General features: G+C 49.1%; 5 protein-coding genes across 5 annotated transcripts; 2 read left to right on the top strand and 3 right to left on the bottom strand.

The window, feature by feature from the left end:
* Positions 1-193: 193 nt before the first annotated feature.
* Positions 194-3,528, bottom strand: L228DRAFT_285757 (hypothetical protein). Its single transcript, XM_018336373.1, has 3 exons — positions 3,429-3,528; positions 1,180-3,370; positions 194-1,058 (listed from the first exon to the last, which is right to left on the bottom strand). Exons 1-3 carry the CDS (start codon positions 3,448-3,450, stop codon positions 509-511), a joined length of 2,763 nt encoding a protein of 920 aa, XP_018184882.1. The 5' UTR covers positions 3,451-3,528; the 3' UTR covers positions 194-508.
* Positions 3,529-3,696: 168 nt separating this feature from the next.
* On the top strand, positions 3,697-5,419 carry L228DRAFT_250910 (PQ loop repeat protein). Its single transcript, XM_018333432.1, has 3 exons — positions 3,697-4,050; positions 4,115-4,372; positions 4,466-5,419. Exons 1-3 carry the CDS (start codon positions 3,983-3,985, stop codon positions 5,034-5,036), a joined length of 897 nt encoding a protein of 298 aa, XP_018184881.1. The 5' UTR covers positions 3,697-3,982; the 3' UTR covers positions 5,037-5,419.
* On the bottom strand, positions 5,412-7,145 carry L228DRAFT_250909 (WD40 repeat-like protein). Its single transcript, XM_018333431.1, has 3 exons — positions 6,929-7,145; positions 6,770-6,832; positions 5,412-6,660 (listed from the first exon to the last, which is right to left on the bottom strand). Exons 1-3 carry the CDS (start codon positions 7,138-7,140, stop codon positions 5,457-5,459), a joined length of 1,479 nt encoding a protein of 492 aa, XP_018184880.1. The 5' UTR covers positions 7,141-7,145; the 3' UTR covers positions 5,412-5,456.
* Positions 7,146-7,316: 171 nt separating this feature from the next.
* L228DRAFT_41545 (hypothetical protein) lies at positions 7,317-8,625 on the top strand. The gene has a single exon (XM_018336573.1). It carries the CDS (start codon positions 7,536-7,538, stop codon positions 8,451-8,453), a length of 918 nt encoding a protein of 305 aa, XP_018184879.1. The 5' UTR covers positions 7,317-7,535; the 3' UTR covers positions 8,454-8,625.
* L228DRAFT_271139 (hypothetical protein) lies at positions 8,521-10,041 on the bottom strand (the record flags this gene model as incomplete). The annotated part of the gene is made up of 2 exons (XM_018335492.1): positions 8,521-8,766; positions 8,830-10,041. The coding sequence occupies 2 exons, from the start codon at positions 10,039-10,041 to the stop codon at positions 8,521-8,523; spliced, it is 1,458 nt and encodes a 485-aa protein (XP_018184878.1).
* Between the last annotated feature and the right edge of the window lie 4,038 nt (positions 10,042-14,079).

Below are 14,079 nucleotides of genomic sequence, written 5' to 3'. Positions count from 1 at the left end.
GATATTAGCATGTACATGCACTGGATCACTGGACATATTTAAAAAAGATTCACATGTTTTGATTTGTTGATTTTCACATAAGGGGAAGGAGAAAAAAAGAAGGGGAAAAAAAAAAAACACGAATTGAATACGAGTTGAATATGGGGAATAGAAAGAGTCGAAGACAAAAAAATGTTTTCATTCTCAATATGCTAATAGCCTAATAGGTCGTAAATGCTTTTTTCCCTTGAGATGGGAATGTGAAATGTAGGTAGCGAGGCGTAACCACCGCCACCACCACCACTACTCTGCAACTACAAACTACCACCGAGACAAGTTTCGTAAGACTCAGACTCAAGTCCAATTGAGCAACGTAGCGTGTGTCCAGTGTTCACTGTCAATAGCCATCTCTATCAACTAGAGGAGAAAAAAATGAAGGCGTCAATGAGACAAAGCTGTCAATGAGATAAAGGTGTTATTTCGTAAAAGAGCTAAAGGTGTCAAAGCCACGAAAAAAAGCAGATATATATCAAGCAAATGTATTAACCACTACATTTGTCGAATTGGCATGAAACTCTGGCTCTTCTGTCGCTGCGCCTTCTTCTTCGAGTTGTTCTTCTTCAGAGCGGCAGCACGATTTGCTTTCGGATTTATTTCCGTTGGCGGAATTTGAGTTGGAGCTGCAGCATGTTCCTGCGCGAGGGGCGGAGTGGGAAGGTGTCTCGGGTGTGTCGGCGGATCCGCAGGTTTCCGTCTCCGCGGCGGTGTGAGTGGGAGGAGCAGAAGAAATACCAGGAAGGGCAGGAGACGAATCGACAGCATCATTGACGACAGACTCGCCGGTCTCGCCGGCCTCGCTGGCGTCCTTGCGGTTCTTGCCCTTGCGAAAGACTCTGGTGTCAGCTGGGTCGAAGCCGCCGTGTCCCCAGGTGGCCCACTCGGGGGTGGGGGGACCAATGTAGTCTTCTGGCCCAAAGGGCTTGCCTTCGGCCAAGAGGTCAAAGAAGCGGTCGTAGTCGATCAGAGTGTGCCAGCGGCCGTTGATGCGGAAGTTTGTCGAGGCGAGGAGGATACAGCAGCTATTACGGTCAGCGTTTATGCACAGCACATTAATGAACTTGATTTTTGGGGAAGAGGAAAAAAGATAGGAAAAGGAAGGAGAAAGATAAGAAAATAGAAAACAAAAAAAGGGATATATACCTATGAGCGTGTTCGGCGGCGATGCCATAACTCAAGCCACGTCTTCTCAATTCGTCATCCAGCTTAATGACAAACTCCTTGATTTCCTCGTAAAATGGAACATTCTGCATTGTGAGCCCAGCCCGACTAGAGTCCGAGGTACCGCAGTACGTGACGCCCTTGATCTCAACAAAGCAAGGAATTCCACGCTCAACGAGGTCGGCATAGCCCGTGACTTCCTCGTCAATGTTGAATCCCTTGACAAGGGTCAAGCGGAACACTGTGCGCTGCCGGGAGCGGTGTTCGCGCAAGATGTCCAAGCATCGCTGGAAACGCTCCCAGAAGTCGCGGTGCAAGGGACGGTCAATGCGGCGGAGCGCGTCCCGGTTGCTCGCGTCGATGCTGACGTACAGCTGCGTGACCTGTTCTAGGGCAGCAAGCTGGTCTGGGTGCTGGGCGTTGCAGACGAGGAAGCTGGAGATGCGCTCGTTGTGAAGCATGCGGGTGAATTCGTTAATGTGAGGGTAAAAGATGGGTTCGCCGACCAGACTCAGGGCGCAATGACGAATACGCATGGCTTCCTGGAACCGCTCGGCGCGGACTCCGGGAACGCCTTTCATCATCTTAATCTTCTTGTAATGGCCCTCTTTGACTCCATCAAAGATCATCTCTGGCGGGTCGACCTTCCACCGCCACGTGGTACCCACTGGGTTGGTGCCGTGACGCCAGCAGAAGATGCATTTGTTGCTGCAGCTGAGCGAGGGCGTGGTTTCCATGCAAAGATGCGATTTGATACCGTAGAACGAGAATTTGTAGCACGATCCACGTCCGCGCAGGGCGGATTTGGTCCATCGGCAAATCTTCACGCCAGAGTGCGAGCCGACGATGGTGTAGCCTTGTTTGGTGAGTGATGCATAGGTTGGCGATGTCTTGGGGACCATTTCCTTGGCGGTAGGTGCGGTGGCGGACGGGGAACCGGATGATTTCTTCTTGCCGTAAGTGGTAAAGTCGACGGCGAGAGGAGCATCTGACGAAGAGTCTTGTTCCGCGTTGTTGTTGTTTTCATCAGACTTGCGGAGTTTGCTGCCTAGGTCCTCAAGATCGTCGACAGCAGCTGCCTTGTTGCGTCTGCGCTTTACGCGGAGTTTGGCTTGTGCGCCGGCGTCCGAATCGCCAGGCGAGGATCCGTCTGCCTCCGCTTCCACTTCCGCATCCGCCTCCTCCTCTTCTTCCTCCTCGTCACTCTCCACTGGATCTCCGCTCCCGGAAACGCCTTCGCCAAGGCCGCCCTTCTCGACAATGTCGGCTAGAGCTTCCTGCACGCCCAGTCGCCATTCCTCAAGTCGTTCTTTGGAATCGCTCTTCACGTCACCCATGCCCAAGGGGAATGCACGCTTGCGACCAGTCAACTTGGCCATCCATTTGTCAACCTGCCGAGCCTGAGAGCAAAATCCATCCTCTTCTGTCGGCCATCCCTCCTTGTCTCCAAAACCAAATACCGAATATCCGAGCAGAGGTGATAGTGGGGCCGTGTCGATGCGGAAGTCGTGGTGAGTCTCCTGAAGATGGTCGAGGAATGGGTCGAGGGTGGTATCTATATTGTACGTAGGAAGAAGAATCATGTAAAAGTATAGCACCTCCGCCTCTTCATCTTCAACGATTTTGGGTGGCGCAATGAAAAAGTCGTCATAGTCAATGTAAGATAGATCGTGTAATTGCGGTTCCAAGAAACGCTCAGCACGCGACGAAGCAGCCAGAGCAGTCTTCATAACCTCAAAGAGACCCTCTGCAGACTTCTGGGTGCTGGCAGTAAGAGAGGCGTAGAAAACCAATGGCTGGACTTTGAACGGAGCGCGCGGAGTGTCTGCTCCATTGGACTTCGGACTCTTTGATCGTTTTGTTCCGGTCACTCTTTTAGGCGCAGCATCGGTTTTCTTCTTAATCGGCACCTCCTTTTCAGAAATTGGTTCCGCAGCTGAGGATTCCGCATTGTTGTTCTCCCGAGACACAGTTTTCTCGTCAAGTGAGTTTGGAGCAATCCATTCTTGTGGCGCTTCCTTCTTTGAGTCCAACGCTGGAGAGCTAGGCGCTGGAGAAGACGACAGTTTTTCGCGAGAGGCTCGAAGTCGTGAAACCGCACGTATGGCGACGAACGTGATCGCCACTCCTATAAAAAGGGGAATGCGAAAGATATGCCATGCGGCGAGGAGGTCTGAAGAGATCAGTAAATGCTGCTATAGGAAAAACAATGATTCTATCAAATCACGTACCACTAAAGATGCTCCCAGCCATTTTGGCCAGTCAATGGCAATGCCAAAACCGAATAGTCAAGGACAGAATGATCCTAGATATTGTAGTCTCCCGTGTTCCGCAACACCAAAAAGCAGCAGTCCCGCGTTCTGAGCATTGAAAATATATTGCTTATATAATATTGTGGGGGAGGGGCGGACGGGGATGAACGCTAAACCCAAAGGAGGTGTGGCTGAAGCTGCCCTTGACAGTTCACCGCTTGAGTTCCCTTGAAATCAACAACTTTCACAGATCACCTTCTACATCAGCTACATTCACAGCAGTCTTAAACCAATTCCTGGAAGATGCGAGCGTGGTAGTAAATCTTGCGAATAGACACAATCAGCTCCGTCTATCTTCCCTCGCCAGTATCGCCCTCGCCGCCTCCTATCAACTTCATGTGAACGCAGGGATGATATCGCGCTAGTCAAACGCAGCTCCAGTCAACATATTTCCTCCAACGTGTCTCTCGCAAATCCTACCATTGCGATCGTCTCTCTATAGCTTCGCCTAGTCTCTCAGTATCATCGACTCTATGGTGCTCAAAAAAAGTCATTGCGATGAGCTGGCATCGCCAAGCTATGTCAATCTTACACTGTCAATGTAAGCTACTCCTCAGCTCTGCAGCGGTTTCACAGCAGTATCAATTAATGTGGCAATGTTTTAGACTCATCTTACTTGGAATTTTGATCTCCTATTTGCCGCAGCATTATCGTATCATAGCACGGCGTAGCTCGGAAGGAATCTCTCCGTTTTTTGTTCTCCTCGGCACAACGTCTGGCACTTGTGGCTTTGCCAATATTCTCGTTCTACCAGCCAGTCGTGCCGATCTTGCTTGCTGTAAAGAAGTCAGCGGATTTGCTTGCTTTGCTGGTCTTCTGGGTATTGCTCAAGTGGGTGTGCAATGGCTTTGTTTCACCATAATGTATGCACAATTTCGCTCACCCCATCTAGCGGCAGCCAGTGTTTGCTGGGCTGGCTTACCACCTTTTCATAATTGCTAATTCTCACGCAACAGACTTCTTCTTTTTCTACTCTTCTTCCCTCGAACGTCACCGTTGCGACCCATCTCTAGCGATCCTGCATTACGAACCGCTCTCGGTGTTGTTGTCATCTGCTTCATTCACATCCTCGTGACATTCTTCATCAGTACCTTTATACTTTATCTCCACCCATCACTACTACAAACATGGGCGAACGTTCTAGGCATATGCTCCACACTCCTCGCCTCGATCCAATACATTCCGCAGCTCTGGATGACATGGCATCTAAAGCACGTTGGTAGCCTCAGTATCCCAATGATGTGTATCCAGACTCCAGGAAGCTTCGTCTGGGCCGGTAGTCTGGCGGCTCGTCTTGGCGCACAAGGATGGAGTACGTGGGTCGTCTATTTTGTCACTGGAGCTCTACAAGGCTGTTTACTTGTAATGGCAATCATCTTCGAAATTCGGGACCGGCGAGAACGAAAGCGCAAGGCATCTGCTGTTGGTGGATTTGACGGTGGAGCAGGAGGCCACGAAACAGACGATGAAGGCCACCACCAAGTCGAGGGCGATGGTTCAAACGAGCAGACGCCGCTTTTGCGATAGACTCCAATCAGCCCGCGAGTCCCGCGAGATTGATTACTCTACACTGCGTCAACGATTCTCGGCATGCACTCACGTCCGCCACATGTCGGCATTCTTAGGAGAAGATAACCCGCGAGGATGCCGGTATACATTCTCATTAACAGTGATGGAAGGGAAGAGAAATAAAAAAGAAATTATCATTATGGCGAATTGGAAATGGGCTGCGTTAGCGGTGTTGGAAAACCTGGCTAGACCATGGCGTTGGGACTGATGGCTGAATTGTTTTCCCTTTTAGATTAAGTTAGCGGTTTTGGAATAATTCTAGGCGCGATCTCGTAATATGAAGAGAATTCATTTTTCTTCTATTCATCAACTATTTTATACACAACTACACATGTGTCCATGTTTGCGGTCATCAATTCGTCATTGCGCATTACTGCTTCATATACTCCATATTTTCAGCGAATTATCCCGCTGAATCTCTCTACTCTTTTTCACTCTCCCCACTTTGTCCCCCATTCCCTTTTGCCCGCGGACTACATCCTCGGCCTCAGGCTCAGGCTCAGACTCAGAATCAGATTCGCTATCTGATGACTCCTCAAACAGCGCCTCTACCTTTCTCTGGCCCGAACACGTCGCAATCACCGTTCCGCACGGATGCACCGCCGTCGAGCCAACCGGATCGCCATGCGCACGCCACTCCCAGCTCGGGAACTGGATGCCTTCCTTTTGCGCTGCATTTTCCCAGACGCGCACCATGCCATCGTCCCCGCCGGCCCAGACTTCATGCGTGTCGTCTACACGCACAACGTCCATTCCAAGCCGCTGGTTCGTATGCGCGCTGCGGCCTTCGAGACGGCCTAGTTTCTGGCCTGTCACACGGATATCGTATACAATGATGCCAGAGCTTTTGCGCTCCGCGACATAGAGGTATCGTCCACAAGGGGACCAGGCGGTCTGTGTGATCCCTGCGCCGGGAGCATATTTGTAGTTTGGGGGCGGTACATTCCCCTCCCGGTCCCGGGTTCCGGCAGTGGTTTCGACAGAGGTAGATAGGTCAGACAAGTCATCTGGACGCTGCGCTAGTCCGCGCCCGTGTCGTTGGTCTTTTTCATCCACGACGGAGAAAACGGCGACGCAATCCCCTCGGCCCTGCGCGGCGTACAGGCCGATACATCGGGAGAATGTCCCCGCAGCGACAAGTCCATCGAGAGCACTCATGCTGAGCGCGCTGACGATGCCTTTCATCCCGACACCGCCGCCGACGAGCTTTTTCCGTTTTGACGGAATAGTAGGCATTCGCGTGAACGGGCCTTCGCCGGGCCGGTTGACGTCGAAGATGGAGATGAGGCTGTCCGACCCTGCGAGAAAGGAAATGCCATCTGGAGCAAAGAGGAGGGAGTGAGGCGTGATGAATTTCTCAGTGGTAGGGCACACGTGTGGGTATGAAGCTAAGAGAGTAGGTGCTAGTGCGGAGTGCAGTTGGATGGGGTGGTCCCGGATGGAACTGAGTGCCAGAGTTGTCGCGCCGTCTTGAAGGTTGAAGCCTGGGTATAGGGCGCTGGCGTAGACTGGCTCGGGACATGTGATTGTTGAGTAGGCGCTCAGATGGTGCGTGGTGGGAGTCTCGAGGAGGTCAACGGGTCTGACAAGTTCATGGTTAGTAACTTTTGGGTTGGATTTTTGGGTCTAGGAAAAGGCTGGTGAAAAAGCATGGAAATAATCCAAAAGAGGTGATTGAGGCGGGAACGTACAAGACGAATGTTCTTAGCTTATTGTCCTCGCTGTTGGTAAAGATGCATGTTCCGTCCGGTGACCTGGGAGTTCGTTAGAGCTGCACAGATGATGTAGGAAACATATAATGAGATATGTATAAATGAATGAAGTTTGCGGGAAGACAATAATAATCATACCATTGCGCGCTTTTGAAGAAATTGGATCCTTTGTATGCCTCTTGATTATCTGTGGAAGAGCTAGCATTGCTGTCTTGCGCAGTCCCAGCTTCTGGAGCATTGGAAACAGCTATTTCTCTTTGTGCAGTGTCTGCTACAGAGCAATTAAATGTCTCAAGCGTCGAGCCCACACATCTTGGGGCTGTATCTATGGATTCCTCCCCTTGGGCCATGAGCAAGACAGCATGTGAAGAAGAAAGAGCATCGTTATCGATAAAATAGAGAGAGAGACCGGGGGGAGAGTTAGGGCCGGGTCATATTTCAGCCGAGGCCGGCGGTGAGCGGATAGTTTGCCGACACGTGATTTCCTAACTATCCCCAGTTGCACTCCCTCTGCTATGTCCCTTCCCTTTTGGTCTCAATTGATCTAAAATTCGTTTGTTAATATAAAGCCTCTTGAAATATCCTGACGTTTGGCACTGCTCTGTCATTTTGCATGAGAGTATTGCATTATATCTAACGCCATCACGTCACATTCCTTTCAAAAGGCACATAGAAGGCCCCCGAGCCGGATGCGGCATTTGTCAACAAGGCAGATATCGAGGCAATAGAAAGATCAGAATTGACAATGGGGCTTCTCAATAACCCTCCTGAGCTGGGGGCATGGCGGCAACGTCTATTTGCTCTTGATGAGCCCGTGATAATACCTTATCACCAATTCGAAGTTTATTGGCCGTATGTCGACAATGTATGGGTCCGCAATAAGGCACGTGGCGTAAAAGGCACCCCTCTCACAAATGTATATTATTCATGCCGGCTGTGTAGAAAGGACAATGCCGGTAAAATGAACGATGAGGAAATCAATGGGAGCGATGGCCGCGCTCATGGAGAAACGGGAGAACCACAGCCGCCACAGTCTGCGCGAGAAGAGGAAAGGGAACGGCCCGAGCCACCAGGTCCACAAGCAGAACCAGGGCAAGAAGCCGAAGTACATCATCAGCAAGGGATTCAATTACCACAGCCTACTGCGGCCGAACCGCATAGTGAACCTTCGGATGAAAGGCCTGCAGGAGCTCCGTCAGAAGGCAATGAGCAATATCAAGCTTCCCTTGAAACAGATCAAAGCACGCCAAGAAAGAGGACCCGTGTTCGCGCAAAACGGGAAGGTGGAACATGTCAGGCGCGTCTCAAAATGGTATATGATGCCCGTACAGGCGCATACACCATAACCCGGTACTCTGAACCTCATACGCATGACTTGCGACGCTCGGATCAGGTCAAGAGACCTTCGGCACTCATGAATATCATGGCTGCTGAAGGCGCAAAGAATTATGAACCAGCCGAAATCATGCGCGTTATGCTAAAGCGAGATCCTGACGGACGCGCCAAACTTGACGAGGCAGGTGGCGCGTTCTTGACTAGGACGGACGTCAAAAACGCGGGCTACAAGGCGCGCCGAATGATGTCTGGTCCCGATAGCGCTGGAAGTCAAGCTCGACAAGAGGAAGGACCACCCGACCACCCGATAGATACTTCTATCGCTTGATCACTGGGAATGATACTCGTCAGGGGGCTCTTGGATCGTTGTTGCAGCTCTCAATTGCCGAAAGCTGTTACCGCCACTTTCTATCCAGTGTCGCGCTTACTTTCAGCAAAGCCTTCTGACCTCCAAATATGCGCTCGAACCTTTTCAGTCTTTCGAAGATTGGCATCTTAACGAAAGCTGAGAGACCAGAGTCACACTTTGCATCAAGCCCTACATTTCCCTGCTTTCGTGTTTCGCTTGGAATTTTGAGCTCAGACAAAACAATTTGGGCCGCATAAGCATTCACACCTGCTTTACGGAGAAATAACTCCCACTTTATCATGTCTAGCGTTAGCATGGGACTCTAAACCCCGAACGTCATTCTGTTTTTACATACCAGGGTTTCGTCCTGCAACAGCTTGGGTTCCTTGATAGCCCTTCCGTATTTTATCGCCAGCGCAACTATCCATTTCGCCATTTCTATCTCTCCTCCAGCCACAAAGATAAATTGCACTTCTCCTGGTCCATATTTGGAAACATGGCCAACAAGTTCGGCGAATGCTTCACAATCGTTTTCACCAAGGTTGGTGGCTCCAATTGCTTTGGCCTGTTCACCTTGCAGCACCACACCACTCTCGTAGACAAGGATAATTAGATGTTCATACCGCGCGACGACATGATCAATACGCTCCCTGAGCCCAGCGCGAGGTGCGCTACCTGGAGGTGCGCGTTGCCTGATCTTTTGTATAGTTGTGCAGATGATGCCAGTGCCCGGGGAGATGATCAGGTCAGCTTCCGATTCTATTTCCCACGTCGGGTTGCTTAAATGCTCTCTGGAAGATAGTCGCGCGTGAGCCAAAAAGTCCCTCTCAATAAAAGTTGCTTGGGGGCACAGCTTCTCAATAGCTCGGAAAAGGATTCGTTGCTTCATTAAAGCCGAGGAGATGATGAATGTTAAAGGAGGTACAACCGTACCCAGAAAAGGCGCTGGGAATGGCTTGCTCTCGCCGAGCCTGCCACATGGACCGACACATTCAGATAAAGTCTCTGAGCGATTTATCTCCCTGGGGCCCGCAGTTGAACAAAGGGCTTGTTTGGAAGCTTTGTCTACTTCCTCCGAATCACGAAGTAATATACCCTTTCCTCCCCTTGCTTTGAGAAAATTTTCTAGCGACCTTTTCGTTGAGAAGTTCTCAAGAGAGAGATGTCCATTCACCACCTCTTGGTATCTGCTCTTTGACCTGTCTGCGTGCCATTGGCACTTTTCGAGCATGAGCTTCCGCCTCTTCACCACGGCTCCCAGATCTTCACCCCCACCATTTACCAATCTTGGTCTCTTCCCATTGCCGCCGCCCTGAGTCAGCTCTTTTCTTCTATTCTCTTGCCGATTACCTTTAGTGGGTGAATCGGAATATTCATCCTCTAGTCTGCCAAGACGTAAATCTGTCGCCTTGGCAGCTGAGACGCCAGTCAATGGCGGAGAGAGAAGAGAGCAGGAGCGTTGTATCGAAGCTTCCTCACTCCTCCCCACTCGGGCTGTCCCGAGATCTGAGCCCGAAGGCGTCTTGGTAAACCAGCTGGATGTCGTGCCGGTATCCCTGAGGCCCATTTTGGGAGGAGTCACTGAATCGCAGTAATTCTGCATGTCTTGTGAATGCCCCAGTGGCTTCACTCCTGGCTTTGGAAGTCGAGGAGCAAGGTGGATTAAAGGGGAGTATTCACATGGCACAGAGAGGGAAGAGTGCTCTTAACTTGTCCGCATACTATTAAATAAAATGAGCGTCCCCCGGCTAGTGGGCTTGACACTTGGGATATCTTTCTATACCCAATCAAACGTATAAATAATATAAAACAAAGCCGCAAGAATAAATCTTTCAATGAAGTCAAGATGGGTCTAATTTTTACCATTCTCTTGCGGTGCACTAGGGTCCCGGCGACTCAAATTAACGAGAAGCTCATCTATGATCCGCAGGGTTCGCTCCTTCCATCTGAGATTGCCAGAGTTCGTCTCGTGTCTGCTAGATTCACAGCTCACCCCCGCTCTAAGCCAAATCCTTGAATTTCCTTCGACATGAACTTAATCAGAGAAGACCATCTTGGTCAAAACCTTTTACGAGAAAGCTATAGCTCGATTACAAATTAGCACTGATCATCAGATATTACTCAAAGATTATACCTATACAATACCTTCACTGAAGTGGGATTTCTACCCCGATCTGGGTAGGTCGACAGAATGCTTAGGCTTAAGTGCTGGAGACAAAAAGAAATTAACCAGTTCTATAGCTTGTAGGAAAGAAGCCAGAAAATGGAATCTTAAACCGCCGTCAGTTTTTGGTTTGCAAAGTGGAATTAACAAAACATTGAAGCTGACAGATGAGCCAGATGGCGATCAATCATCGGAAACGGAAATCTACAGAGCATTTGCGTATTCATTATTGAGCTGTGTCTGGTGGAGTTACTTTCTCAAAATTGGAGCCATTAACAGACGGGACAATCTCCAATGCCAACCCTGACCGGTACTATGGAGCACGGCCTTGGGCCATTGATGCAATTATGCAAGGGTCCGGGCGGAACTGAGGAAGAGAATAATTTCAACAAGGCAAATGCACGCCCCAGTGGCTCCAAATTCTTGCTGCGAGGTCAAAGGCTACAACGACTTCGTGGTTTCCCAAAGACAGACAACCTACAATAGAGCCCTCGGGGCCCGAGGGATGCATAGCCTGATGGGCTACGGACGGGAGGACACCGTGTATGATGAAAATGCATACATGGTATCCTCCACATGCCAAGGTTGGATGCTCAAGATGTATGCAACCCATCTTTCTGCATCTGGGAGTGGGGGGACCAGGCGAGATCAAATTGCAAAATAAATATAATTGACATTCATACCAATGGGCCCAAATGGCGCTATCACAATTAATATCCCGGAACACGGTCCCTAAAATTGTCTAAAAGGGCTCAAAGGAGGATAATTTCAGGGATATTTCAATTCCTCCATGAAATTCTTTCCTCGATATTGAAAGAGAGACATAAGAACAACATTTCATTCGCACAATACATAAGACCTGGCAGAGAACCGCTATTCAGCAACCTTTACTTCCAGGACGCATGATCAAGGCACCGAATATCTGCCATCCACCGTCGGCTGTCGCATTTTCTATTGTCATCGCTCAATGTTCAAAGACTATAAACGCAGTATCCTAATAGCACAACCATTATCTAGATATCTGCGTTGACTTGAAACTGGATTATTGGGATTTTCACCCTCTTGGGGACAGCGTACAACGGTACAAGGAGAAGCCGGTGCGTTGCATTATATGCAGAGGAATTGACGGCTCTTATGGAGGCACGAGAACTCAGATGATCCGACCGATGTAAGTTATCGAGTTGTCCAATAATATCTTAGCTCAGTTCTCATCCGTCAATTGACAATCAAAATTCGAAAAATTCTTCATTCCCTAAAACCTTTCGAGAAAAGGTGCTCTACATATGACGCGATTTTGAGGAAGCTTCAGCCGCCCACGCATGGAAGAAAGCAGAATGAGAACAATTTTTACGACTACGGACATGAACCGGTTCGTCTTTATAAGACCGCCATCAAAGGAATATCTTGGACTCCTGGACTAATGCTCTTGGGAAAGGGCAGCTTTTTGAAGTTATCTTGAATGGACGCTCTTCGCGCAGCTTAAGTGTGCTCTTGGATCGCCGTCGTCACAGATTTTTTCGACGCAAGCAGATAATTAGTTTGGGCAAAATATGACTTCCTGGATGATACCGTAACTTAGGGCGCACAGGAAAGCTAGTTGGCTCTCGTTCTTTCTATTATGGCATATAAGTTTGAAACTTCTAGTAGGCGTTGTATAAGACAGGAATTAACAAGTCTCTTACGCCGGCCAATGATTTGACTGCCCGGAAAGCAACTGATTGGATTGCCTTTGCAGTGGCATTTATCGAGCATGCAAGTACATGCTATTTTCTCGGAAAGAGTTGCTATGCTTATTATTTCCACCACTTATTGTTCTGACGCATACCAACCATGCATTTTGCGCAGCAGTGCATCTTTTTATAGAGCAGAGGGCAAGTTGTTTTTTCGAAGAAGCAGACGATCAAAAGAAGAGATAGAGCTACAGCTGGGACGAATGGATACATGGATTGACATGATGCTTTTACTTTTTCCGCTCAATTTTCCAACAATGAATCATTCAAACGTTACATCAGGAGCCAAAAGGGTCTACGCAATACAAATTGCGTTTTTCTGGAGCATTCAAAATTCAGAGAAAAAAGCCCAAGAACTAATAGAGACACGCAAGCAAAACAGCACAGGAAAATTTCAAAACAATTGCGTATCTGATTGGGCTCAAATCCCCGAACAGGTCTTCAAAGTTTGGACTCTACGCTCGAAACTGCCAAATCTGTGTACGAATAAAACTGCAAATCAGCGCTGAACAGATTAGACCTCACCAAACTACTCATCAACTCAAATGTGTGGGTCTTGGCCCCTCGGTATGAGAACCGTGTACGGTGTACGGTGTACCAAAGCGCTGTCAAGCTTACAGCGGCCGAAATCCATCTGGGTTTCACGGATTAGCGCGTGTCTGCATTTTCGGCCTTCTGAGAAGGCGGACAAAACTTGGTAGACAGTTTGATGATTACAAACTGCGATCAGGGGGAAATTGTGACCTACAAGCATATGCAATCAAATTTTTGGAGAGCTTCAGAATGCAAGGAATCAGGGAAGAAGTCAAGAAACTGCTGATAGACCAACCAATATCCGGACGGAAAACAAGACTTGTCAAATTCCTATAAAGCCATGTGAAGATCGTAATACGACATAGGGTGCTGTCCAGCAGGAAATCGGGGGATTTTCTATTAACACCTCACAGCGGAGAAACGAAAACTCCCAAACCAATCTTAACACCGCCTTGTGGCTCAACAACGCCCCTTGTATGAGGCTTCGCTGCTGTCAAAAGGGACCAGGGGCGTAGCGAAGGCTGTTACAAGGGTCGCTCGACTCGCTCAGTTAGACGCTGCAATGTCTACGAAGCCTCGTACAGGGGGCCCGTCCAAGTTCGCGCAATCCCCTCTCCCGGCCCAAAATCGACATGACAAACAAGCCATTTCTTAGCCAGCGAGCAGTCAGCAGGCAGCCGCAAAGCCGGCGTCAAGAGGCCTCGAGTCACGGTTCCCTGTTCATGTCATCTAGCCCAGTAGACGGCGAAAGCGCGTGGCAGGAAGTCCTCAGGATGTCGAATGGAAGAGATGGTGGAAGTCGGAAGAATTGGTCAAAGGGAAGGTGGGGAGGGGAATTCAGAAAGGTAGAATACCCCGGATGGTCTTGCTTGTATTTAGTACGAGAATCGTTTCATCGGAGGAGAATTTTTTCCATTTCTCTCACTGTCCCACATCTGTTCTATTGGCGTATGAAGAGGATCACTAGCTTTTCCCGAAAACCACTGAACCACTGTTCGATCATACCATTCTTCTAAACTCGTTCCTCAGTATCTAATACCACAAAGCCCACGTGGGAATGTTTGTAGCTCGCGCCTACCTCCCGAGTCGAGACATATTGGAATACAATTCTGAAGTTCAGAGGCATGAATTGGATATATAAGTGTTTCATTTAGTCACATGCAAGTCAATATCTGTA

The sequence above is a fragment of the Xylona heveae genome (genome assembly GCF_001619985.1).
Source record: "Xylona heveae TC161 unplaced genomic scaffold L228scaffold_13, whole genome shotgun sequence".
Classification (NCBI taxonomy): Eukaryota; Fungi; Ascomycota; class Xylonomycetes; order Xylonales; family Xylonaceae; genus Xylona; species Xylona heveae.
Note: the sequence above shows the minus strand (reverse complement) of the source record. Positions and strands in the feature narration are given on the sequence as shown.

Excerpts from the sequence above, each read along its gene's own strand:
- L228DRAFT_285757 (XM_018336373.1), bottom strand. The coding sequence starts at position 3,450 with ATGGCTGGGAGCATCTTTAGTG. Across the intron at positions 3,371-3,428 it reads GGCTGGGAGCATCTTTAGTG|ACCTCCTCGCCGCATGGCAT; the intron begins GTACGTGATTTG and ends TGATCTCTTCAG. Across the intron at positions 1,059-1,179 it reads GCCGCCGAACACGCTCATAG|CTGCTGTATCCTCCTCGCCT; the intron begins GTATATATCCCT and ends TGACCGTAATAG.
- L228DRAFT_250910 (XM_018333432.1), top strand. The coding sequence starts at position 3,983 with ATGGTGCTCAAAAAAAGTCATTGCGATGAGCTGGCATCGCCAAGCTAT. Across the intron at positions 4,051-4,114 it reads GTCAATCTTACACTGTCAAT|ACTCATCTTACTTGGAATTT; the intron begins GTAAGCTACTCC and ends GCAATGTTTTAG. Across the intron at positions 4,373-4,465 it reads TGGCTTTGTTTCACCATAAT|ACTTCTTCTTTTTCTACTCT; the intron begins GTATGCACAATT and ends CTCACGCAACAG.
- L228DRAFT_250909 (XM_018333431.1), bottom strand. The coding sequence starts at position 7,140 with ATGGCCCAAGGGGAGGAATCCATAGATACAGCCCCAAGATGTGTGGGC. Across the intron at positions 6,833-6,928 it reads TTCTTCAAAAGCGCGCAATG|GTCACCGGACGGAACATGCA; the intron begins GTATGATTATTA and ends ACGAACTCCCAG. Across the intron at positions 6,661-6,769 it reads AAGCTAAGAACATTCGTCTT|ACCCGTTGACCTCCTCGAGA; the intron begins GTACGTTCCCGC and ends TGAACTTGTCAG.
- L228DRAFT_41545 (XM_018336573.1), top strand. The coding sequence starts at position 7,536 with ATGGGGCTTCTCAATAACCCTCCTGAGCTGGGGGCATGGCGGCAACGT.